This window comes from Nicotiana sylvestris, chromosome 2 (genome assembly GCF_000393655.2).
Source record: "Nicotiana sylvestris chromosome 2, ASM39365v2, whole genome shotgun sequence".
NCBI lineage: Eukaryota > Viridiplantae > Streptophyta > Magnoliopsida > Solanales > Solanaceae > Nicotiana > Nicotiana sylvestris.
In genome coordinates, this window is record NC_091058.1 from 30,559,047 (window position 1) to 30,585,693 (window position 26,647).

Sequence of the window (26,647 nt, forward strand, 5' to 3'; positions counted from 1 at the left end):
CCCCCTCTCTCTCCTCTCTTACCCACACTCTGTGTGTTTTTTGAAACGAGAAAGATAAAACGTATTATCGCACTCGATTTCAACCCATTTTTTCCCAAAAACTCGCCGGCACTCGGCTGAGACCTAAAGGACAAATAAAGAAGCAAAAACTAAAGCACAAAACAACCGCTTCCTCTTCCTCCGGGCGCTTTTCCGATCAATCTAAACATCGAGAAGTTCATATACATTTTTCGAAAACCTTCTGTATATATACATAGATATATAGGTTACAATGTCGGAAGATGAGAAGTTGTTGAAAGAGGCAAAGAAATTGCCGTGGGACGAGCGATTTGCGCACAAAAATTGGAAGGTCCGAAATGACGCTAACATTGACCTCGCCGCCGTCTGCGACTCCATTACTGATCCCAAGGACCCTCGCCTACGTGAATTCGGTCAGTGCTTACTTCACTTAGGGTTTCGATTCCGTTAGATCTGGTTTCATTTGCTTTGCTTGCGATTGATTTACGGCGATCTGTATGTTTTGTTTATGTAATGTGATTGCATATTTATTGATAGCTTTTATGTTTTTGAATTTTTGTGTGTGTATATTTATAGGTCCATTATTTAGGAAGACAGTAGCGGATTCCAATGCGCCAGTTCAGGAGAAGGCTCTTGATGCTTTGATTTGTTACTTGAAAGCTGCCGATGCTGATGCTGGGAGGTAAAGCTTTACTTATTATTTAATTATAATTTTATTTAATTTTAGTTGCGTTGGTTAGTTTAATTTGGTGTGCTTTTGGATGATGAGTAGATATGCGAAAGAAGTATGTGACGCAGTAGTAGTTAAATGCTTGACGGGCAGGCCAAAGACAGTGGAGAAGGCACAGATGGTTTTTTTGCTTTGGATAGAGTTGGAGGCTGTCGAGGCATTTTTGGTATGTGCTAAACTCAACAATTTTATGCATTTCTGAATTCCTTATAATGTACTTGATAGTTACTCTTGTTTAAATCGAACAACGTTTAGGCTCTTCTGAGCTTTTGCTAACTGCTCGGTGTAATTGAGTTGAAGTAGTGGAAGTAAAACAGCAAAGAGTGTGGAATTAAAATTTTTGGTCATTAAAAATTCTTTCAGTAGCTGCCTTTTATTTTTCCTCTTGTAAAATTTTTGTTATTGTTTCATTCATGCAACATGAATGAGGCTGTTTTGCTAAAGATTGTTGAATCTTATCATTTTGTGTAAAATTCATTTTTTTTCTTTCTGATATTAAATCCTTTAGAGTTGCATGTAGAGGGTTAAAAGATGATTGACACTTGGAATCCAAGACCAGAACTTTACTAGTACGGGGAGTGTCTGTGCTTCAAATTTACTACATATGATAGTGGCCAAATTTTTTGAATCTATAATTCTGTAGGCAAAAGCAATGATTAAATATTTCTTTTGTAGAAAAGTCATGATAAATAAATAAGAAGACATGTTAATTTTGAAATAAGAAATTTTATAATTGCTATAACTCTGTTTTATATGTACTAAGATTACGGTTTCTGTTGTTAGTGATAGGTCATAGGTGTATAATGTACTTTTAGACCTCTTCAGGCCCAAAATGCTAAAAAACATATCCCACAGCTGTGCAGCAACAGGTGATTTGTATCCTCTGCTTGCTCTTGGGCATCTGCTGCAAATTTTCAGACCTCTTTTTTGAAGATTAGACTGTGTTAGACATGCATTTTTAGCCACTAGGCAAGTGAGACTGAACTTTATAAGGGGCAACACTTTGCCAAATTTGTTTCCTAGGTCACTGTGATGTTGTATTTTGTGTGTCAAGTAAGAGTCGTAGCATGATTTAACAGAAATGTGCCGTTCTTCTTGCCCTTCCAGCGTACGTTATCTTTCGGGTCTGAACATGTAGCAAAAATATTATATTTTGCGTTCTTTATCTGCAGTTTTTCATTTTCGTTCCTTGCTTCCTCCAGCTATACGTTTTATTAGTTGCCTTTCTCATTAATATAGTTTATGTTTTAGGATGCTATGGAGAAAGCAATTAAAAATAAAGTTGCCAAAGCTGTGGTTCCTGCGATCGATGTCATGTTTCAGGCTTTGAGGTTTGTGAATATCTGTCTTCTCATGTTAGCTTAGTTTTCTTAGTTCCTGGGAGGATTATGACGCTTCACCAATATGAATAGTGAATTTGGAGCAAAGATTATTCCACCAAAAAGAATCTTGAAGATGCTCCCTGAACTGTTTGACCATCAAGATCAGAATGTTCGTGCTTCATCCAAGGGGCTGACACTGGAACTCTGCCGCTGGATTTCAAAAGAGACAGTGAAATCTATATTGTTTGAGAAAATGCGTGATACAATGGTATACTGCTGTTCTAGAAAACTTCTGGTGTTTTTATGGTGTGTTGGATGAAACTTCTCCTTAAATTTTTCTCTTTCTTTTTTCTTCTTAAGAAAAAAGAATTGGAAGCTGAGCTTGTCAATGTTACGGGGACTGCTAAGCCAACACGTAAAATAAGGTATTTTCTGTAGTTGGACAATTGTTTTAGTTTTTCTTTTTTCTTATTCTGTAGCTGTTTATCCAAATTTTAGCTGGAAAGGTGTGTTAAATGTGCTGATTGTTGTGGTTCTTCTGTTTCATTTCTCTGATTGTGTGGGATGGAGGCTTGGGTTAGTCATCTATTTTTGAGGAATCAAGTCACAGGTCCTTGATAAAGAAGCTCTATTAAGAGCACACAAATAGAACTTTAGATTCACAGTTCTCATTCTACTGATCATCTATTTTTGAAGGCAAAGGTAAATTAATTAGGTGACAGGCATTGATAAAGAGAGATTGCACCTAACCATATGATTTGTTAAAGATTGACCTTGCAGGAGCTACTTGCTCAAGTCTCCTCATGATTTTTACCATGGCAGGTGAATTAGAAGAAGCTTTCTAGTTCCCACCTTGAGTTATCTAAGAATGACCCTCTACTGTAAGGGCTGCGTAATGTAGAAACAAGAAAAAAAGGCATGAAAAATCAATTAAGAGCATGCAAATAGAATTTAAGCTACCAGCTGCCATTTTATTTTCTAAAAAGAATACATGTATGTAAAAATTAGTCACTAACAAATGCTTGAAAATAGATTACCGAATTCCAACAGTCAATAGGTGGATTGATGATCTTTTGTTGACATTTTACTTATTTATAACATTGGTGTGCAAATGACTGTCTATCAGAAACAGCCTCTCTACCTTATATAAGGTAGGGGTAAGGTTTGCGTACACACTACCCTCCCCAGACCCCATTTATGGGACTACATTGTTTTTTTTTTTTTTGTTGTTGTTGTTGTTGTTGGTGGTGGTGTACAAATGACTGCATAGCTGATCTGTAGCTGAAATTTGTCAATGATATAATTAAGCTTTTCTTTTGCTGGTTGTTAGCTGACTAGTTGGCGGAAGCTAAGGGTGATACTTGTGAATTATTGTAGTTTGATGGTTGTTTATTGTCTTGTGATATTTCTTGTGTTTGGTGGGAGCTTGATGACTCTGCTGCTCTGGGCTATATTTGTTGTGTGATTGGATGCTGCATTGAGAGTTCAATTAGCATGTAAACACATGTTGCGTGTTTAACAAGTGAGTTAGAAGGGACCACGTAGGAATCCCACTTTGAGTTATCTTGGAATGGCCCCCTATAATAGAGGTTTATTGGAAACAACCTCTCTACAGGGGTAAGACTGCATAATCTCTACCCTCTCCAGACCCCACTTCTGGGTATGTTGTTGTTGACCCCCTTTTGTAGGGCTGCATATCTCAGCAACAAGAAAAGCATAAAAGCTCTACTAAGAGCACACAAATTAAACTTAAGATACATAAGCTCTCGTTCCATTCAATTAGGTGATAGGCACTTGATAAAGAGACAGTTTGCGTTTGACTATATGATTTGTTAAAATAAAGACCTTGAAGGAGCTAAGCTCAAGTCTTCGCACGTAGCAGGTGGTTGGGAAGGAAATGTCTTGGAAACCCACCTTGAATTATTTACTTGTGACCCCCTATAGCAGGGGTGCGTAATGCAGCAACATTAAAAAATCCAGGAAAGCTCTGTTAATAGCAAAGAAGTAGAACATAAGGTACATAAGCTCTCATTTTATTTTTTGAAAAGATGCATGTATGTAAGAATTAGTTAGTGACAGGTGCTTCAAAATAAATTACCTTATTCAAACAGTCTATTGGTGGATATCCATGATGATCTCTATTCGACATTTTATTATTTTATACCATTAGTACAAATACTGAATGCATAGCTGATTAATAGCTAAAATTTGTCAGAGCTATAACTCGTCTTTTTTGGCTGGTTGTTACCCGGCAATTTGGAGGCTGATTGGGGGTGATTCTTTGTGACATATTGTAGTTTGATGGTTGTTTTTTGCCATGTGATGTTTGTTGTGTTTAGTGGGAGCTTGATGTATCTGGTGGATAATCTTGGCTGTATTTGGTGTCTAATTGCAAGTTGCACTGGAAGTTGACTTTGCTGAAGTTGAAAATGCTATATTCTTCTTGTAATGTTTCCCAAATTGTGGCTACTGCATGGTATGGGTTATTTGAGAAAATGCGATAGGTTATGATGCATGGAAGGTTGGGAAGGCATTGCAGATGGAGAGGATAGAAGTAAGATTCTGAGAAATTGAGAAATCCGGTGGAGTTTGATGGAAGGGTTTGTGTAGGTTTAGGTTGAGGTCTGAGGATTATGTGGATAATTGCAGATTCCAAATTACTTGTTAGGGCTCTAAGGAGATATGATAGGTTTTCTTGTTTTCCATGTAAATATTGTGAGTAACCTGCCTTTTGGAATTATATAGACGTGTATATTTTTTTTTTGAAGAAGGTAACATATTTTATATAAATTTTCAAAAGAGAAGCCCTTAGCACAAAGACTAAGCTAAGAGAAACAAAATACAACAACAACAAACCCAGTGAAAATCCTACAAGTGTGGTATGGGGAGGGTAGAGTGTACACAGACCTTACCCGGTAGAGAGGCTGTTTCCGATATACCCTCGGCACAAGAAGAGAACAAAATACAGAAGCCCAAAAAGTAAAACCTAGTCCTGTAATAGTTACAATGCTCCAATGATGTCAGTTACTGAATCTACATCTTCTACTAGGGCCTCTTTACACCAAAAGTGAAACAGAAATATACAATTCATATAGACGTGTATATCTTGTTCTTTGCTTCACTTTTGCTGTCTGTGTTATGATGTGTTAGTACTAGAAATTGGTGGCACTGTACTAAAGTAACTATCCATTACTGTATCCAACTTGTGGGCTTGCTGGTTGTTTGTCCAGCATATTCTGGAATTCTGTACGTGTATAAACTATGAATACTTTATGTTTATATGTGAAAGAAAACATGCAGTATTGATGAGTGGCCTCTTTACCCCAAAAATGAATAAAAAATATACAGTTCATATAGGCATGTGTATCTTGTTCTTTACTTCACTGTAGCTGTCTGTGTTATGATGTGTTATTTAGTACTAGAAATTGGTGATACTGTTTTAAAAGTAACTACCCATTGCTGTATCCAACTTGTGGGCTTGCTGGTTGTTTGTACAGCATATTCTGGAATTCTGTACTTGTATAGGTTGTGGATACATGTTTATGTGAGAGAGGAGACTTGCAGTATTGATAAGTGTACAATATTTGTTAGTAAGCGGAAGAATGTTAAAATTGTGGTAGCAGGTGGATTAGCCGTGGTGCCCGCAAGTTGGCCACCGTGCAAAAAAAGAAGAAGAAAGAAAGTAAAATTGTGTCAAAATGTGACCAGACTTGACTGTTTCCTGCAAGTATATTTAATCAACATTCTGTTGAAACATACTGGTTTTACTGTTTCGATTTGATGTTAATTGACTATTTTCATTCTAAAAATTGGGGCTGCTGTGTAGGATCACCTTATGATTTGCTTGTCAGGACCATCCTATTCATGCGTATTTGTGTCTGCATGCCTGATTAACATTACATTGATTAGCAACATTCTTTCTAACCATTATTTTTTATTTTATTTTATCAGATCTGAGCAGGACAAGGAGCCAGAGCTGGAAGTGGTTTCTGATGCAGTTGCCGCTGGCCCTTCTGAAGAATCTGCTGCAGATGGTATGTAACTTAACTGAAGAATCCTAGTCTATTTGAGTCATTATTTTCTAGGTAAGTCAAAAGTTATAATGAGCACAACAAGAGTAGTGTCAGAAGTATGTAGAATTGTGTATGTGGCTCAATCACAAAAATATATCTCGTCAAACACAGTTGTCTACACAAAATGAATTCTCTATTTACACTTGAAAAGAAAATTCACTCTCAGTATTCTGGAACATTATCATATTCCTTTATGCCAAAACAAGACAAATATATTGGTGTTCTTCTCCAAGATGCCTTACTTTTGCTGCCAATCTTCCACTAAGTTGCTCGAACTTGGGTGCGGGTGTCCGATACGGGTGCGGAATTAGAGGTCGGATCCTTCATGATCTAAATTTTAAGATTCGGGGGTACGGATCCAGGCATGGATACGAGTGCGGAGATTCGGCTAAAACTAATTCAAATATCTAAAAATAGAGCTTTTTTTTAAATGACCGTGCGTGCACCTCGACTAATTCCACGTGATGCCTGTCACCTTCCACAAGCAATAGGTACCAGGTAACTCTATCCACCCAAGCTTGGATAGATGGAAAAAATCACCTAGTGTTTTTGCCTCCGCTGGGATTTGAACCCGAGACCTCATGGTTTTCACCCACTTCATTGACCATTAGGCCACACCCTTGGGTGCTAAATAGAGTTATAAAGATATATCTAAATTATGAGATATTGTGTGAAAAACTTTAAAGGTATTTTAAGAAGGAAAAAATATTGATCAAGAGGAGAATCCGAGTAGGAGATAAAAGGAAAAAGGACTGACATAAAAATTTCTATTTACAAGTTATTTCATTTTCTTTAATTTCACCCTAACTTTTGTTTTGATTTTAAAAATTCATTGTATATGTCCCGAATTTCTCCATCGATTTTGGTCAAAGTACCCAAAATCGGTTAACCAGATCCGGTACGGATCCCACACCCATGCCGTGTCGACATGGGTGTGGCATCGTAAGTGAAGAGTCCGAGCAACTTAGATCTTCCATAACCGCCTGTTCGACTTTGCTTCACCTACTACTATTAGTAACTCCCATGAATTTAAAACATTGAGAATGAAAGGTCATATCTGTGACATGAAACTAGTTGCGTGGTTAGTTATGGATGCCAATCTTTTGTGTTATTTTGGATTTTATGGAGGGAAAGACATAATAGATCTTTCAATATATAAAAGAAAAACGTTTATCTTAATGCAACAGTTGATGATTTGTCTCCTCCCAATTTATCTGCCTCCTCTTCCTTGAAGTAATCCGTATCACCATTTTGTTTGGCTTAGTTGCTGTTTTACTCCTTGTTTATGCACTGGAAATTGTACTGTTGTCACTTGAAAACTAAGTGTATATATTAATTAAAACCAAGGATTTTAAACTAATTGGCACTAATTCAATGTTTGAATTATTTTTCTCAATGTAAAAATTTTCTTTGTAGTTTGAGTTATCCCACCTGACACACCTTCTTTCAGTTCCGCAGGAGATAGATGAGTATGACCTTGTGGATCCTGTTGACATTTTGATCCCTCTGGAGAAGACAGGATTTTGGGAAGGCGTGGTTAGTTATTCCTTTTATTCTTTTAGGCTTCATGTACATTTTATTGCATTCAACTGTTAGATATTTTGGGCTAAAATTCTGTTGCATCCTATTTCTGGTGTGACGGATTTCTTTATGAGTGTGATGCACTTAGTCATTCATTGATTTGTTTTTCAACTGATTTTGTGTAGAAAGCAGCCAAGTGGTCAGAGCGTAAAGAGGCTGTTGCAGAGCTGACTAAGCTTGCATCTACCAAGAAAATTGCACCTGGTGATTTCGCAGAAATTTGCAGGACACTTAAGAAGGTATGTAATTTCATTCTCCTTGATTGAAGAAGTTGATATTTCAGCCGATGCAGAGTCTAATCAGTAGTATTTTTGTTGATTGGAAAGTATAGAATGATAAGAATGATGCTTATACTTATGTGGCTCTTGGATCATACGGCATCATCATAGTCTCAAGAAAAATTCAATTCAAAGAGGATAAAAGTTAACAATAATTGGAGGTCAAATCAACCAGTGGTGCTAACCATGAGATGGATCTACTGGGTCTTGGTCTGCCAGCTTAGGAGGAGTACCTTTACTTTATTTCTGATGTTCATCTCTCATCCCTTCAAGGATTAAATGGTTTTAGCTGTGTACATATGAGCATGGGCTCTGTAGATTTTGCTTTATATGTTCATGAATGCCTGTTTTTTTTATCAAGAAGCTGAATTGAAACTTATGCAGGAGCATAGTGAACAGTGTTTTATTTGCTAGTGTCAGTTCACCTACAGTCTGTCATATTGCTGTTCATTGCGGTGCTACCAACTGTTCAATGGGTGTTTTGAACCATGAGGAGTTCTCTTTCTCTTCTAATTTATATTCTTACTTTTTAGCTCCTGGGCTGATTACTCTCTTTTTTTGGGTTTGGTTGTGTATTTCTGTGTATGCTTGTGGCATTATATTGGCGGCTAATTAGCTCTTGTTTATCTTTTTTACAGTGCACATTCGGTAATGCACCGTCTATCCCTAGAAATTGACTGTTGTCTTGTGACTTTGCAGCTCATCACAGATGTAAATATTGCCGTTGCAGTTGAAGCCATCCAGGCAATTGGAAATCTTGCAAGGGGACTGAGAACACATTTTTCCGGAAGCTCTCGCTTCTTGTTGCCTGTATTACTGGTAAGAATGTGGCTTTAAGACGAATATCTTTCTTTGTTATATATTTGGCGCATATGTATCTCTCTTTTTGTCAGAACTAGGTTCTCTTATTTGACTGTATGAACTTGCTATTTCGTGGACCTTAAGTTAGTTCTCTTGTTTGGAAATTGAGGTCCCAATCCTGTCCCTTGCGGGGTGTGCAATTGAAAGACAGGTATACGAAGACGGGCATTCACCTTTCATTCACTTCTTTCATGCCCTATGAAAGCTCATGGCTCTCATTGTGATTATTGAGCACTGAGGATAGCAAAACATGAATAAAGTGAGGATATATAAATCATCTGATCAATGAGCAGTTGAGCATTGAGGGGTAGCCATGTCGTGCCTTGCAACTTCTTTGGTGTAGCTTGGAAAATTTTCCCCCCTGTTAACAGACATATAAATTATCAGAACAGGAGCCCTTAAAGCAGTAGTTTAAGGATGGAAATGCTCATGGTAAGTTGATGTTGAAATGGGCATGAATTAAGACCTTCCCTTGAATGCCGTTTTCTCCCTTCTTTTCTTTTGAATAATTGACAATATCAATGTGATTAATGAGTACTAAGGGGTAGCAAAACCTGTATAATTGAGGATATAAATATCATACTTAAGTATAGCTGCTTTTGTTTCCGTTGATTGCTGACTTTTATTAGCAAGGCATGCTATTTTCCTCATTAGCTGACTCGAGGGAGGAGAGAATTTTAGAGAACAAAACAATAGAAATGCTAATGATGAAGGAGATGATCAAATTTTGAGGGCTATTTACGGATGATAAGAATGCCTAATTTCTAGGGTTGTTTCCAAGAGCATTATTAAACAGTCCGGAAATAGAGTTTGCTGTAGTCTGCAACATTAGGAACATCAGCGTGATGCAGTTGCCTTTTTTTTATTATTTGATCTAGAGACTGAAATCTTCAGCTGTACTAATTTTCATGACGAAGGAAATTTGGTTTTTTTTTTTTTTTTTTTTTTTTTTGTATACGGGAGTTTCTCTCCCTTTTGATTAATACAATTTACCTTATCAAAAAAAGAAAGGGAACTTGGGGCTTTTAGGAGGATGCATTTTCCTATTGTCGATCTGGAGGTGTTTGCAGCATTAACGTACATTACTGCCTCATATTCTGTTTCAACCTCCAATTATCCTTCTCCTTCTTTGGTTTCTTTCTGCTGTAATTGAAATCGGATGCCAAGTGGGGGGAGAGAAAAAATAACAACACTTTTCATGTTCTTATTGGATACGTTGTCACACCCATAGTTATAGCACATTGCATTTATCAGTAAATCATGCATGTAACCAATTTGTGTAGCCTGTTCTTAGATATTTGTTTAGTGTCTTTTAACTGAAATATTCTTCCTTTAGCTGATCATCCAATAAGGAAAGCTGTTATATTTCCCTGTTCCTTATTCTATTCTTATAGGAAAAACTGAAAGAGAAAAAACCAACTTTGACGGATGCACTTACTCAAACACTCCAGGCGATGCACAAATCAGGGTGCTTAATTCTCACTGATATTGTTGAAGGCAGGTTCCATTTTCAAACCTAAGAAGCCTTCTTCAGATGCTGCAAATATTCTTTAAGATGCCGCAACTGATTTTATATATTTAACTTGTGATTTTTTTTTGGTAGTACCGTATTGCTTCTCAGTGTCCATTGTGATGACATACTCACTCTCACTATCTATTTCCTAGACATCTTTATGTAAAATAAGTAAAGAACTATATTAAATTTGTACTAGAAGACTTTCATGTCTTACATTGTGAAGATGACAAACATCCAATCATGCATCTGTTCTATCGTACTGACTTTGTTCAATATTTTCTGTAATAGTACTTCTAACAATTGTCATTAGCTACAACTTAGTCCCCAATTTGAATGAACAATGTTCAATTCTGTCAAAGTTTGAATAAGATTTTGGCGGTGATTGTCACGAATCCAAGAAACAGCATCTATAACAATATGGGTGCATTTACTGTCTAACACTCCCCAGATGCTACATTGAGGAAGCGCTTTGGTTATTGGTCATCTACTGCCTGGGGATTTTCCAGAAGGGCTTGTAGTAGTGTGGAGTTATTTCTTGCTTTTTCATGTTTCTTTTGCTCTTTCCATCCCAAAACTCTTGACCATTTTGTTTAAGCGGAGACTTTTCTGTCTACATCAATTCAACCAGTGAACTAATATTATATATCATCAAAAGTTGATGGGGCTTCTTATGCTATATTTGAAAGGTGTCCTTCCAAACGTTTTACTTTTCTCTCACTGCATTGGTCGAAATACTTCATGTTTTTGTGATGGAGAGGTTGAATATGTTGTCCTTTGCCTTGTAAATTGATTTCACTAAAGTGAAATATTGGATTGGAAAAAATACGTGATTGATTTACGTACTTTTGCAGATGTCAAGACTGCCACGAAAAATAAAGTTCCTCTAGTGCGATCACTGACTTTAAATTGGGTGACATTTTGCATTGAAACAAGCAACAAGGCTGTTATTCTAAAAGCACATAAGGAATATGTTCCCATTTGTATGGAGGTTAGTTCAATGGGTTACTATGTACTTTTGTTTCTAATAGTGCCTAGTCTTTCTTTTGATAAATTGTTTTTAATTGTGATATCTACTCTCAAGTATTACCTTTTTCCTTTCTTTACAACTCTAGTATGATTGGTGGTTTAACTTCTGCATCGTGCATACACAAAATCCTTGAGTCGAGGGTCTATCAGAAACAACCTCTCTACCTTCCGGGGGGAGGTAGGGGTAAGGTCTCGATACACACTACCCTCCCCAGACCCCTGGGTTTGTTGTTGTTGTATTGTGCATACACAAAATCAACTATTGGACTTTGTTTTGGGAGTACAATTGTATTTTCTGGTAATCCTTTGTTGTTCTGCAGATTGCTTTATTCTCTTTGCTGACATCACATTATTGAAACATGATTGTTGAACTTCTAAATCATGGTAGAAAAGATTGTTGTTTGTTACTTTGATGACATTCAGCTATGTATTGTTTTCCTTGGGATGAAATTCTCTGATTGTCATCTTTTTGTATATAGTAGAATGTCCTAGGATGTTTCAGTATACAATTAATATTTGAATGCTTCTTTAGCTTGGTACAACAGACCAACGTGGTCCAGCCCTTCCCATAGGGGATATTTTGTGTACCTCGCTGCCCTTATTAGCCTGGTGAAGTTTAAATTGCATTTAATATGTATGAAAATGAAGTTTAATGTGTATAAAAGAGCATCTTCGATGCCCAAATAACATGTATTCAATTGCAGTATATCTTTCCTCCTTTTTAAGAAAAAGATGCTGTTTTATTTTCAATTGCAGTATATCATGTGGCTTCATTGAATTCTATGATTGGATATTTACCGTTGCAAGGACATTTATCCTTTCCATCATCTGGTAGCATGTGTCTTAGATGGTTTCGTCAAGTCTTCCCTATCTCTTCTTCCTTTGATTGGAAGTTCTATTCACTTGCTACCTTTTCTCGTTGCTTATTTGAATGTTGAGGTGGACCTACATGGGTTGCAGTGACGTTGCTACTTTTCATCTCCTGATACACTCTCTTAGATTATTTTGTCTTGCCTGTATTTTCTCTTTTGAATGGATGCCAAGTTGATGATACTGGTATATTATGTCGCACAGAGCCTGAATGATGGAACACCAGAAGTTAGAGATGCTGCTTTTTCAGCCTTGGCAGCTGTGGCCAAGGTACTTATTTCTGGGAGTTTTCTCTCTATTTGTAGAGATTCTCCCTCAACTATCCCATTGACCCCTCTTGCTGTGTTTTTCCTTCTTTATCAAGTCGGTTGGCATGAGACCTCTGGAAAAGTCGTTGGAGAAACTAGATGATGTTAGAAAGAAGAAGTTATCCGAAATGATTGGGGGCTCTGGTGGTGATCCAGTTTCCACATCCAGCTCTGGTTTGAAATTCTTTTTTTTACTTCTAAAAGTTTTCCATTCTATATGTTGTACTATTATCTGTTTATTGCTTTCATGACTGTCTTAACTTGCTCAATTGTAAATAACTCTCAGGTGCAGTCCCATCATCCGGAGGAATTATGTCTTCCACCCAGGTGACTATCTTATCATATAGTAATCAATACTATTTGAGTTATTTTGGGAGATTGTAGGCATCTTTTCAGCTTTACTTTACCACACTCGTAAATATAAGTTCGCAAGTTAATTTGACTTATTGGTTCTAACTCCAGTTGATGTATTTGTATTTGGAGCATTCGTTGGTACACTGACATTTGGTTCTAGCTAGTTGGGGCTGTTTAAAAAGTTTTTTTCTTGTCTTTTGAGTTTTATTCAAGTAGATCCCACTCTCTATGTCATACGATGGCAAACATCATTTTTTTTGCTTTCTTTTGCTTTTCTTTTAAATATTTTAGGGTATTCAATATTTTGAAATCATCTGTCCTTATTAGTCTTAGATGGATTTTGTTTGTCGATATCTTTTTCCCTATTTTATTCTTAGATCATTTCTAGTCTGTGTTCTTTCAGTTTTAAGCATATTAAACTTACTCATCTTGTAGGCTTCAACTGGATCACTTGTTAAGAGGTCTGCAGCGAGCATGCTTAGTGGAAAGAAACCTGTCCAGGCCGCTGTAAGTTTTGCATTCTATTCCCTGCCATAAGTTTTCCTTACCCAGAGCGTCCTAATTATCTTTCTTTTGCTCTTCTTCTTTTTGTTCTTCCTCATTTTTTCTCCTTATGATTCTAAGCCTCCTAGTAAGAAAGGGGCATCTGCAAAATCTGGTACAAATAAGAGGGGTGATGGAGCTACTCAGTTAAAGGCATCTAAGCCTGTTGAAGTTGAAGATGTTGAGGTGATTTCTAATCCAAATTTAGCTTTTAGCTTAGCATCCTTTTATCATTCTTAATACTGTAGAAATCACACGTGATTAATAATTCAATTTTGATATATGAACAGCCTGCAGAGATGAGTCTCGAAGAGATTGAAAGTAAATTAGGCTCCCTTATACAGCCGGAGACGATTACTCAGTTGAAGAGTGCAGTGTGGAAAGAGAGGCTTGAAGGTTTTTTCTATCTTTCTGTCGAATCATTTTGTGCGTATCTAGGATGTAAAAAATGGATGGACCCCTCCCCCCCTTTCCCCACACCCCACACAAAAAGAAGAGGAAGAAGATGGAACCCTGGATATACATATGGCCTAAGTCCTACTTTCTCCTTAATATGGAATAATGAATGAGGACTTGAAGCATACAACTACCAGAGTTCCAGCTGAGAGTATCTACTTTATTTTGTGATTTTGTTTGTCTTAGTTTCACTATCTGTTGTTGCACTAGGAACATTGATAGTGTTGTGTTTTCACTGCTTGATTCTGTGTTCTGTTGCTGTGGCAATTCTTTGAAAGTAGGTGAATGCTGTGCCACCTTTCTTTTAACCCATACAAACTGTATTGGCATTTGATCCCCTTATTATAGTTCCATCTACCAGAAATTTTAAGTAAATGTCAATTAGTGGATCCTGTAGGTTAGTAAAATATGTATGTACCCCTATAGCAGTTAGCATGCGTCCATGTAAGATGTGGATCCGCTTCAGTGAACTTTCAATTATTCGAATGTTGCCAAGTTTTGTGGTAGTTATTTTAAAAAGCATTTCTTTTCGTTTGTTTAACTTGCTAGTTTTCTTTATTACTCCCTGCAGTTACTTGCATTTGGACCTGTATGTGAAAACATCTTAAGAGTGCAATATGCTTTTTGATGTATTCCTTACACCTATGTTTGTTTCTTTTTAGCTTAACAGTTGATAATATTTCTCTACTATCTTATGCAGCTATTAGTTCATTCAAAGAACAGGTTGAAGCACTAAAAGAGCTTGACCCTTCAGTTGAGATTTTGGTCCGCCTGCTCTGTGCTGTTCCTGGTTGGAGTGAAAAGAATGTCCAGGTTTTTCTCTTTTACCTGAATTGACCTGAGCGGAAATGATTGACCTGGAAAAGTCACACGTTTTTGTCAATATATATCAAAGTGCAGGTTCAGCAGCTGGTTATTGATATAATTAACCACATTGCTTCAACTGCATCAAAATATCCAAAGAAATGTGTTGTCCTTTGCCTTCAAGGTCACTCTCCCTTATTTCTTTTTCACCTACCTAGTTTCATCAGTGTACCATGCTATTTGTTTTTTGGCTGATTGTCCTTTTCCTTCAAGGTCACTCTTCTTTTTTTCTTTTTTCTCCTACCCAGTTATGCAACTGTACCATGCAATTTATCCTACCTAGTTGCATCACTGTACCACACAATTATTTTTTTGGGGCTGATTTTAAGTTGTAATTCATTTCTTTCAGGAGTAAGTGAAAGAGTAGCTGACATTAAGACTCGTGCTCAAGCCATGAAATGTCTCACTACATTTTGTGAAGCTGTTGGTCCAGGTTTTGTTTTTGAGAGAGTAAGTAAAGTATTGTACATGCAGTGCTTTTTGGTTTTACTTCATGTTAGGAAATACTGATGTCTGGATTAAGCTTTTGAAATACGATTTTTCTATATTTGCATGTTACCCAACTAATACCTTTTTGATCTGCTTTATTTTAGCTTTATAAAATTATGAAAGAGCACAAGAACCCTAAGGTTCTTAGTGAGGGCATATTGTGGATGGTTACCGCAGTCGATGACTTTGGTGTTTCACATCTTAAACTAAAGGTATTCTGAGCTTGTAAACTTCTGATTCCACTCATGATTGATTCACAATCTAGGGTGGCTTAATCTAATAAAACGGATATCTTTCCTACAGGATTTAATTGATTTCTGCAAAGATACTGGCTTACAATCCAGCGCCGCTGCCACAAGAAACGCAACCATTAAACTTATTGGTGCTTTACACAAGTTTGTTGGTCCAGGTGAGCTGCCTTCTTGGATAATTCTTACGTGCCTTTTAGATTATGGCTAAAGCTGAAATGTACTTATTGTAATTACAGATATCAAAGGGTTCTTGTCTGATGTAAAACCTGCTCTTATTAGTGCACTTGATGCAGAATATGACAAAAATCCATTTGAGGTATGATTGATTGCCTTCGACATTTCTAGTCCTTGTTAGTTGTGGCTTTAACTTTTTCTCCATATGTAGGGTGCATCTGTAGCCCCAAAGAAGACTGTGAAGACATCAGATGCCCCCTCCTTGTCTAGCGGTGGCCTAGATAGTCTTCCTCGTGAAGACATTAGTGGAAAGATAACTCCTGCTTTGCTCAAGGGACTGGAAAGTTCTGACTGGAAGGTACGCCCTATGTTATTGATGTTATCAGCAATTTGTGTCTTAGTAGTTCTGCTGTAATTCTTGTTTCCCGTTTCAGGCCCGCTTAGAATCTATTGAAACTGTAAATAAGATATTGGAAGAGGCCAATAAGCGCATTCAACCTACTGGAACTGGTATGGTGTTCTTATTGTGTTGTGAGTGGTATCTTGCAATTGTACTTGTGTGCGTTCGACACTTCATATTTTCTTCCCTTAACTGTGCAGGAGAGTTATTTGGTGCTCTTAGAGGCCGTCTATGTGACAGCAACAAGAATTTAGTCATAGCAACTTTGTCAACTGTTGGTGGTGTTGCTTCAGCTATGGGACCAGCAGTTGAGAAGTCGAGCAAGGTTCAATTTGATCAGAACCTCAATTTTGTTGTGTCAGTCTTTTTTCTTGTTATTGATTATTCAATTATGTTCTTCATTGCAGGGGATTCTGTCGGACATATTGAAATGTCTTGGTGACAATAAAAAGCACATGAGAGAGTGCACTTTGAATACACTAGATTCTTGGCTTGCTGCTGTTCATCTTGATAAAATGGTCTCCATCTCTCAAGTTCTGTAGTATATTCTGGTTTTGGCTTGCATTGTTCAACTCATTGACAATCATGTTGTTGTAGGTGCCTTACATTACTGGTGCACTAACTGATGCCAAACTTGGTGCGGAGGGCCGCAAAGATCTCTTTGATTGGTTGTCCAAACAACTAACTGGAATGAAAGAATTTCCTGATGCTGTACACCTTCTAAAGCCTGTTGCATCTGCTATGACGGTAAATTGATGGCTCTTGCCCTAATCGTTCAGTTTCTGGCGTATATTCTCTGCCTCCTTTTACTGGACCTTATTGTCTATATCTTGCACTAAAGCGATTGCATTTTATATATTAGGACAAATCTGCTGATGTTCGGAAAGCAGCAGAAGCATGCTTTGGAGAACTTCTTAGAGTGTGCGGGCAGGAGATGGTATATGAGCTTTAAATAGTTTTAAGCTCTTTCTGCTTGTTTACACCAATTAGTTGCTTGATATGTCTTTCTTTTTTATTGCGTTACTCTCTAACGTAGGTGAGCAAGAACCTGAAAGATATTCAAGGACCTGCTTTAGCTATCGTTGTTGAGCGATTGAGACCATATGGGGTACTTCAAGGTACACTATATGCTATGTTCTAACTTTATGTTTTCTTTTTAGTCCATTAGTAGTGGTAGCTCTTTACAAATCTATCATTTTATCTTGGTTTACGTGATTGCAATAAATTGTTATTCCTTATCAGAAACTTTCGATCTTGGAAGAACATCTTCCACTGGGACAACATCAAAGGTGGGATCAAAGATTGGAAAATCCACTGGTCCTGCTGAACGTGCTTCTAGGCATGGAAACAGAGCTGGAGCTTCGGTATGTTTTTATATGCTTGAACGGCTCAAGGCAGGGAGAAACTGGAGTACTGATTTTCTTCCTTTTATTTATTTCTCCAGAGAGCTATTCCTACAAGGAACTCAAGGCAAGAGACCTTAATGTCTGTTCAGGACATTAGTGTCCAGTCACAAGCTTTGATAAATGTTAAGGACTCGCACAAGGTATATCTAATTTCAGGAAATATTGTATTTGTGTTATCTATTCCTTTTTGTTCAGTAATGCTATGACCGAATACATTTACAGGGTGAAAGAGAGAGAATAGTTGTTCGCAGATTTAAGTTTGAAGAGCCACGATTGGAACAAATACAAGATCTTGAGGTTTCAAGAAGTTGCATTTTGTAGAATTATAATTCTTGCAGTAGTTTTCATATGATTGGTTAATCTCATTAATGTTTAATGGCACAGAGTGACCTGATGAAGTACTTCAGGGAGGATTTGCACCGGAGGCTTCTAAGTACAGACTTCAAGAAACAAGTTGATGGAATAGAGATGCTGCAAAAGGTGCTTTTATCATTAAATTAACATTCTTTTGTTAATTCGCTATCATCAACCATATTCCTTTTGCACTTTTCAGGCGCTTCCATCAATTGCGAAGGAACTAATTGAAGTTCTTGATATAGTCCTGAGATGGTTTGTCCTGAGGTTCTGTGAATCAAACACTTCCTGTCTGCTCAAGGTTTATTTCTATCCCTATTCTTTTTATTTGTCCTTTTCCCATAATGAGATCTCATTATTTTTTTAGCTTTGTTGCTTTCTCTCCTAAAGTCATTTCTGTACTTTACTGTGATAATGTTTCTCAGGTTCTGGAATTTCTGCCTGAGCTTTTTGAGATGTTAAGGAACGAGGGATACATGATGACTGAAGCTGAAGCTGCCATTTTCCTTCCTTGCTTGGTTGAGAAGGTACTTGTCCAATGAGCTCCTTTACTTAAAATTGTTATGATGTTCTTTATGTGTGTTATTTGTACGTTCATTTGTGTTTTGTTGCAGCATTTCTAATTCAGGTTGTTTCTGTTATGTTTTTTGAAATGGTAATAATTGTGTTAAAAAAGTACAAAAGTAGCGCTGGTGTTACTGTACAAGTGAGCAAAAACCTCTATGAATTATAATAAAATTTCGGCCTCATTCACATATTCCTTTTTACACCAAAAGTGAAATAAAATGGTACAGTCTAACTTAATCCTCGATTTTTGCTTCTCTGCGAAACATCTTGAGTTCCTTGCTCTCTATATCATCAACCAGATACAAGCTGGAATTGTAAATCACACCAGCTATTTCTTGCTTTGTCCAGACCTTGCCTATTCCGACAACAACAAAGATCCCTTGTATTCCCAGGCAAGGACCATTTGATTCAGCAAAGTTGAGAACTAGCTGCCATAGCTTGTCTGTAATAGGACAGTGCAAAAAAAGATCGCTAATGGTTTCTGTTTGGCTGCCACATAAGTAGCATTTGACTTTACATATTTGTTTCCAAGGCCACGGTTGAGGTGCTGCACTTCCTTGGACAAAACTCTTTAACAAGACTTGTCTGAGAATTCTCCTTTGCAGGAGCCTTTCCATTTCAATATATCTAAGCCTTGTGAGCAACCTTGAAACTTTTCCATTTATACTCTGGCATTCCCAATCATTCATATTTCTTCTAAATTAGCTAAGTCCCATTTATTCTGCAGTTATGTAGCATTGTTGGAGACCAGTAACTCGTATAGATCTGGAATTGGTCCTTCATGGTACCATGGTCAATCCACACATCCTGCCAGAACACAGTTTTACTGCCATTTCCAACTCTAATGTTTCTAAGTTACCTGAATTCAGGCCATAGATTCCTTATGCTTCTGCAAACTGACACTCCACATGTTTTTTTGGTTGGTTTGGTGCACGATGGTCAGATATCACCCTACACCATAAAGCTTGCTCCTCTAGGTTGGACCTCCATAGCCACTTCATCAACAAACTTTTATTGTGTATTCAGAGATTCTCAATTCCTAGTCTCCCCAATAATCTTGTGATTGATAAGTGATTTGCAGTTAACAAGGTTGAAAGATTCCTGTCCTTGGTACCATGCCGTAAAATATCCCTTTTATCAGTTCTTTGTTCAAACTCTTATCGGTTCTTTGTTTATTCTTTACCGGGAGAGGGAACGAAGACATAAGATAAGTGGTTAATGAGTGTGATGATCATTTGGCAATGGCAACCCCATCCTTTTCTTTAGCAAAATCAACATTTTTCTCTTCCTGCAGAGGCAAAAGAAGAGAGACATGAAAAGCAACCGATTGTAAGACGAGAAATAGTTATTGATAGCTTGGATCCTTAGTATTTTCTTATTTATTACCGGCAATACCCTTTATATTCATCTTTTAGTTGTGTGTATATAGACATACCTGTAAGTCGAGCTAACTGCATTTTCTGGTATGAGTTTGCCTTCGGATAGCAGACTATGTTAGACATTTGGTTTTTATTGTGGTCTGACATTGTTTGATGTTACATTCACACACAAAGGGATATTTTAGGCGTGTTAACTGATGGTTTACACATGTAACATCTCCTCTTATTTATTTCATATTAACACTGACCTGTCTGATATCTTCTTTACATCTTTTCCAGTCTGGCCATAACATTGAAAAAGTGCGTGAAAAAATGCGAGAGCTTACTAAGCAAATCATTCATGCATATTCTGCTGCAAAGACTTTTCCTTATATTTTGGAAGGTTTACGATCAAGGAGCAATCGAACTCGTATAGAATGTGCTGACCTTGTTGGCTACTTACTGGATAATCATGAAGCTGAGGTAAAGATCCGAGTGTATTGATCTTCTCATCTGTAGAAGTTGCTTAATCCTCATATGGTATTTCCTGCTGATAGATTGGTGGACAATTAAAATCGTTGAAAGATGTTGCAAATTTAACAGCAGAACGAGATGGTGAGACTAGGAAGGCTGCGTTGAATACTCTTGCTACTGGCTATAAGATTCTTGGTGAGTGTTTGTGTTCTATGAGGCTCTTTAATTTTGGAAATGGTAACTGTATCTTCATCATCACAAAGATTTTGCTGGCAGCTATATTTGCAACTTACATCCAGACTAGTGGTGGCAAAATGGATTTAAAAAAACAGTTATCCATCCATATTATCCACTAAAAAACGGGTTGGATAATGAACTTTTTAAAAATGGGTCGAATATGGATAAAGATCCATATTACCCACTTAAAATATGGATAACCAATAAGTTTTAACTTTTACATTTGCATAGACTCAAATTGGGGGTTCCTCAAGTTTGGAGACTAGGAATTCTCCCAAAAGTGATTATATTCAAGAAGCCATAGATAATATGGATATCCATATTATTACCCACTTAAAATATGGATAACCAATGAGTTTAACTTTTACATTTGCAAAGACTCAAATTGGGGGTTCCTCAAGTTTGGAGACTAGGAATTCTACCAAAAGTGATCATATTCAAGAAGCCATGGATAATATGGGTATCCATATTGTCCGCTGGTTAACCCATTTTTTATCCGTATTAAATATGAGTCAGGTCGGATATGTTATCCGTTTTCAACCCGCCCATATCCGCCCTGCTCCGCCCGTTAGCCACCCTTAATCCAGACCTGTAACTTGCGAGGCTTTCAAAACAGTAAAATTTGTGTTCAATGAGGCTCATTAGTTATTAATACTGTTATAAGGTTGAGTTTAGCTGGCTATTGGTTGTAAGATTCCTTGAGCCCCCAGTGTGTGTGTTTTGCCTTCTGATCCTTTTTCATAGAACTGGATGGATGGTAGAATAGTTTGGATGTTGGTTAAGGTTCTAATTAAACTTCTTTCAGGTGATGACATTTGGAAATATCTTGGAAAGCTGACGGAGGCGCAGAGAAGCATGCTAGATGATAGATTCAAGTGGAAGGTAAACTTCTCTGCTCTTCTTTTTGCTTTGTTTTCTTGCATATTTTCTTCTCTTTCCTTTCTCATAGAATTGCTCACTAATCTTTTCCAGGCTAGAGAGATGGACAAAAGAAGAGAGGGCAGACCTGGGGAAGCTAGGGCTGCTTTAAGGCGTTCAGTGAGGGATAACGGGTATCTAATTGCTTAGGATTTTTTTTTCTTGGGACACACACCACGTACTTTTGATGTTTAAAGTTTCAACTAGACAAGAAACTTCTTTTGAGGAGTGTACTTTCAATGTTTACGTTTCAACTAGACAAGAAACAACTTTTGCGGGTATCAAATTAGCTCTTTCCCTGGACCACAAATCCAATATTTTATTTAACAATCAACTGTCTAGGACCTGGATAATTATAGAACACTTTGACCCTCATTCTCAAAATATTTATTGAACACTTTGACCTTGTAACTTTACCAATTGCTGGTCTTCCTTTAAGTTCTAATTTGTTTTCGGTTTTGTTTCTATGGGAAAAAATAACCACATCTATTTGTGCTTTCGTTCTGCCTTTTGTACCCAGATTGAGCTCGTATTTTACCTTAAGCCAGTAACTTTCTTCTTTGACATTGGAAATGTTGATTTTCTGATCTCTAGGTCCGATATAGCGGAGCCGAGTGGTGAAGTTTCACGGTCGTTAGCTGGCCCAATCTTAAATAGGTGACCAAGAGATCCTTGCATCTTATTTCTCTTACCAATCTGAATCTGGGTAGCTAAGGTTTTTTCTTTGTATGTTTGTTTTATCTCTTCTTTCCAGGGATATTTATAACAATACAGAGTTTCCGATGGAAAGAATTGTGAATCTCCGGCCAGTTTCTGGTACAATGGGTCCCTCTGACTGGAATGAAGCTCTGGATATTATAGCATCTGATTCTCCAGAGCAGGTTGTTTTTCCTTTTGCTTTTTCCTGGATTAGGAGAGGTGGTTTTATCTTAATCACTTGTCATACCCGTGTGAAGTGGAGCCTTGGCGTAACTGGCAAAGTTGCTCCTGTGTGACCAGGAGGTCACGGGTTCGAGACGTGGAAACAGCCTCTTGCAGAAATGCAGGGTAAGGCTGCGTACAATAGATCCTTGTGGTCTGGCCCTTCCCCGGACCCCGCATAGCGGAAGCTTAGTGCACCGGGCTGCCCTTTATACCCCGTGTTTAAAGAAATATAGGGTTTTATATGTCCGCCAGCAGCTGATGTGTTTGTATCCATTCACATTTAGAAATCTGTATTGCATATTCAATTTCTGGAGTTTAATGCCTTCAGTTGCTCGTGTTTGTTTATCCTTTTATTTTTTTGGGCATAAATTCTCATTGATGCACTTGTTGTGTCTATTGCACATTTTTATTACGGCTAGTTATGCGTCTCTATCTGTTTGTTTGTTTGTTTGGTTGGTTGTCTGTGTCCTGATTATTCTGCTTTTGTGGATGATCATTAAAGAGGATGGAGAGTAACTGTCATTTATTCACTGATGCAATCAAGCCTTTCCCTTGTTGCAGTCTGTTGAAGGTATGAAAGTTGTGTGCCATTTGTTGGCCGTAGCAACCAACGATCCTGAAGGCAGTGCCATGGACGACATTGTCAAAGATGCAGACAAGCTTGTTTCCTGCTTGGCAAATAAGGCACAATACTTATCATTCTTTATGTGACTCATTCTTTGTTATCTGTATATGCTTCACACTGCTCATATTCTAGACCTACTACAGGTAGCAAAAACTTTTGACTTCAGTCTGATGGGTGCATCATCAAGATCTTGCAAATATGTTCTTAACACACTCATGCAGGTATGTGGTTTTCCAATTTCTGTTAATTTTTCTCCGATACTGATTATTTCTTGATATGGACCAACACGTATTGGGAATTATCTCAAGCTATGGTTGTTTCTTTGTTTGCAGACATTCCAGAATAAAACTCTTGCTCATGCCGTAAGGGAGAGTACCCTAGATATCCTCATTACTGAGCTTTTGCTTTGGCTTCTTGATGAGAGAGTACCCCGCATGGATGATGGCAGTCAGCTCTTGAAAGCATTGAATGTTCTGATGCTAAAAATCTTGGTATTCTGATTTTGAAATTTCATCAACTAGAATGTAATACTTGTTTACCCTTGTTTTAGCGGACTTGTCCTGATTATTTTCTATCTATTGTTGGTCCCTAATCTAGGACAATGCTGATCGAACATCATCCTTCGTTGTGCTGATTAAATTATTAAGGCCTTTGGACCCATCAAGGTGGCCATCTCCAGCAACAGATGAATCTCTTGTCATACGAAATCAGAAGTTCTCTGATTTGGTTGTGAAATGTCTTATAAAACTTACGAAGGTAATTTTTATTGCTTTTCACTGCAACATTCCTGGGTTTTTGAGGTGAAGGAAATTTCTATCAGCATCTGCGTCTTTATGCAAATATGTTAGTAACAGCTTTCTGGATGCAAAATCTACACAAGCTCTCTCAGGTTGCAGCAGTAATAATAGACATGTTTCTTTCTTGAAGGTTGATATTGTGGCTATTAATCTTTTTTTCCACATTATATAGGTTCTTCAAAGCACCATATATGATGTCGACCTTGATCGGATCCTTCAGAGCATTCACATTTACCTGCAAGAACTAGGAATGGATGAGATCAGGAGGAGGTGTCTTTTAATTACATTTCAGTTTTTTTTGCTTTTTGGGTATGTGATTCAATATGGATTAACAGCGGCTTTATATCCTAATTCTCATCTTATTAAATATTGACAGAGCGGGAGCCGATGATAAACCTTTACGAATGGTGAAAACTGTGTTGCATGAGCTTGTCAAGCTTCGTGGTACTGCCATTAAAGGTCACCTATCGATGGTGCCGATAGACATGCAACCACCACCCATTATTCTTGCTTACATTGATCTTAACCTTCAGGTCATGCAGTTTTTTTGCATTCATGTGGCTTCTATGCTCTAGTCATTCATGTGGAGTTCCCAACTGATGTTAATAGTCTTTCAGACCTTGGCAGCTGCAAGGATGTTGACCCCGTCTGTACCTGGGCAAACTCACTGGGGTGATTCTGCAGCGAATAATCCAGCACCTGCAACACATAATGCAGATGCACAGCTGAAGGTATAATGTGTTGTTCGCCATCATTTTTTTTAGCTTGTTTTCCTTTCAAAGGTGAATTTCCCTTCGTTCATCAGCTATTCCACGTTACAATCTATTACATTGAAGTAGATCACGTGAAATACAATGCCTTGGAGCAATGGTAATGTTGTCTCTGTGTGACCTATGTCACGGTTTCGTACCATGGAATTAACCACTAATAATTGCATTAAGTTAGGCTATCTATATCACACCCCTTTGAGTGCGGCCTTTCCCCGGACCCTGTGTGAATGTGTGATGCTTCATGCTCCGGGTTGCCCTTTTCTTTTGTACTAGTTAATAAAAAAGTTGTGTTACATTGTGTGTTTTACAGCAAGAACTTGCTGCCATATTTAAGAAGATCGGTGATAAGCAAACATGCACAATTGGTCTTTATGAGTTGTACCGGATCACACAATTGTATCCCAAGGTATAATACTTCATCCTTCTAAGTGTCAACTTATGTTCCTGCCTATAATGCTGATCTTCTTGTAATATCATTTTGTCCAATCTGCTTTAGGTTGATATATTTGCTCAGCTGCAAAATGCTAGTGAGGCATTCCGAACATATATTAGAGATGGTCTTGCCCAGGTGTGAATTTGATCTCTTTGACCTACACATTTATAGACTCAGAGTTGTCAGTCATGAAGCAATTGTTGTGTGTAAATAATATTGCAGATGGAAAAGAATGCTGCGGCTGGAAGGACGCCTTCTAGTGTACCCATGTCAACTCCTCCCCCATCTTCATTAAACCTGTCTTCTCCCAAATTTGGCACGTTATCTCCCGTAAATACAAACCCATTGAATGATGCGAAATCTGTAAACAATAAAGTTGAACCATCACAATTTAGTTTGCCACCGTCATATGGCGAAGATGACAGGGGTGGTAATGCCCTGCTCTCAAGAGGACTCTCATCTGAACATTTGGAGTTACGGCACCAATTGGGGGAACAAAGAAATGATAGATTGCCTTCTGGAGGTATGCATGTGCTAAGCTATTTCTCCTTTAGCCTTTTCCTCCTTTTTTCCTTTTTGATATATTAACTTTTCGCAACAAATGTCAGTTACCAGTTAGCTTTTGTTGCAGTTACTAGTGGAACACTAGAAGCAATCCGCGAAAGAATGAAAAGCATGTCATTAGCAGCAACTGGGGGGAACCCGGACCCAAGTAGTAGAACACTAATGTCCATGAATGGTAATGTCAGCCACATGGTGTCAACTCAAGCTCCTGGTATTGAACATTCTAGCATTGAAAATTCCATTCAGAGTGGGGTTCTTCCTATGGATGAGAAGGCACTTTCAGGTCTCCAGGCGCGAATGGAAAGGCTAAAGAGTGGATCTATGGAATTCTAGATGCAGAGCTTCATTATATAAGTGTGATTCTTCGGGAATTCCCAGTGAACTTGCATCATATGATGCTTTATGTTTGTCGAGAAACACCTTAACAACTATACCACAGTAATCAGCTCATGCTCATTATAAGTGGGGAAAGCAAGGAAAGCTCAGCTTGCGTTGCTATCTGAATTCTATGGGACAGAGATGTGTTATTGAGATCTTGGAGATTGTGTAATGCTTCAAGGTGTACCATAATGGTTTTATCCGGCAGGGTTAGCTGTATATTTGTAGAGATATCTTACCGATTTGAATATGTCTTTTTGATAATATCTAATTTAATTGAAAGGCTCTCGTGTGTTTCAGAAATGCTGATCTAGTATGTTACGCCTCAATTGATAGCTACGTTCTGCCAAGGTAGTTGAGAGTTGTGTAAGTTGTATGACGGCACTTAACTGTTGTAATCTTCCGATTTTTACGTTTGATTCTGTAGTTGGTAAGAAAAATACTGTGAGTATCTTAGCCTGCGAAGATGAATAATTAAATCATTTTCATAATATTATTTAACTATATTTCTTTTTAACTATATTTCTTTTATATATGAGGTAATAAATATTACTATGTCGTCCGATCACGCCCAAACTTTTTCATAAACAATCTTTTGGTTAGATTACCTTTTCCGAAAAGAATGATGTGCCCATACTTCCGTCTAATTTTTGTGTGATAAATGATTAGTGTCTATTATCATGTTTAGTAGCTTGAAAGTAAGAAAGTAAGCGCAACTCCGAATTAAA

At 37.6% G+C, this 26,647-nt stretch overlaps 1 protein-coding gene across 1 annotated transcript; it reads left to right on the plus strand.

Annotated features, from left to right (window-relative positions):
* On the plus strand, window positions 1–26,436 carry LOC104249011 (protein MOR1). Its single transcript, XM_009805378.2, has 54 exons — window positions 1–431; window positions 595–700; window positions 791–914; window positions 2,000–2,079; window positions 2,161–2,338; window positions 2,431–2,495; window positions 6,022–6,104; window positions 7,594–7,679; window positions 7,850–7,963; window positions 8,702–8,821; window positions 10,258–10,360; window positions 11,231–11,367; window positions 12,480–12,545; window positions 12,640–12,757; window positions 12,870–12,910; window positions 13,373–13,444; window positions 13,562–13,666; window positions 13,771–13,876; window positions 14,637–14,749; window positions 14,837–14,924; window positions 15,150–15,250; window positions 15,394–15,501; window positions 15,593–15,698; window positions 15,777–15,856; window positions 15,926–16,072; window positions 16,149–16,224; window positions 16,315–16,439; window positions 16,522–16,632; window positions 16,712–16,861; window positions 16,977–17,051; window positions 17,151–17,232; window positions 17,357–17,478; window positions 17,559–17,660; window positions 17,743–17,817; window positions 17,905–18,000; window positions 18,074–18,175; window positions 18,300–18,401; window positions 20,100–20,282; window positions 20,357–20,468; window positions 21,316–21,392; window positions 21,483–21,562; window positions 22,023–22,085; window positions 22,183–22,309; window positions 22,914–23,036; window positions 23,121–23,198; window positions 23,310–23,468; window positions 23,575–23,733; window positions 23,947–24,044; window positions 24,151–24,307; window positions 24,392–24,505; window positions 24,855–24,950; window positions 25,041–25,112; window positions 25,200–25,500; window positions 25,609–26,436. The coding sequence occupies exons 1-54, from the start codon at window positions 272–274 to the stop codon at window positions 25,872–25,874; spliced, it is 6,090 nt and encodes a 2,029-aa protein (XP_009803680.1). The 5' UTR covers window positions 1–271; the 3' UTR covers window positions 25,875–26,436.
* Window positions 26,437–26,647: the final 211 nt, after the last annotated feature.

What these genes read in the sequence shown, in the direction of transcription:
- LOC104249011 (XM_009805378.2), top strand. Translation starts at nt 272, where the DNA reads ATGTCGGAAGATGAGAAGTTGTTGAAAGAGGCAAAGAAATTGCCGTGG. An exon ending in ACATTGATCTTAACCTTCAG is followed by an intron (nt 24,308 to 24,391) that starts GTCATGCAGTTT and finishes ATAGTCTTTCAG; the next exon opens with ACCTTGGCAGCTGCAAGGAT. An exon ending in TTAGAGATGGTCTTGCCCAG is followed by an intron (nt 25,113 to 25,199) that starts GTGTGAATTTGA and finishes ATAATATTGCAG; the next exon opens with ATGGAAAAGAATGCTGCGGC.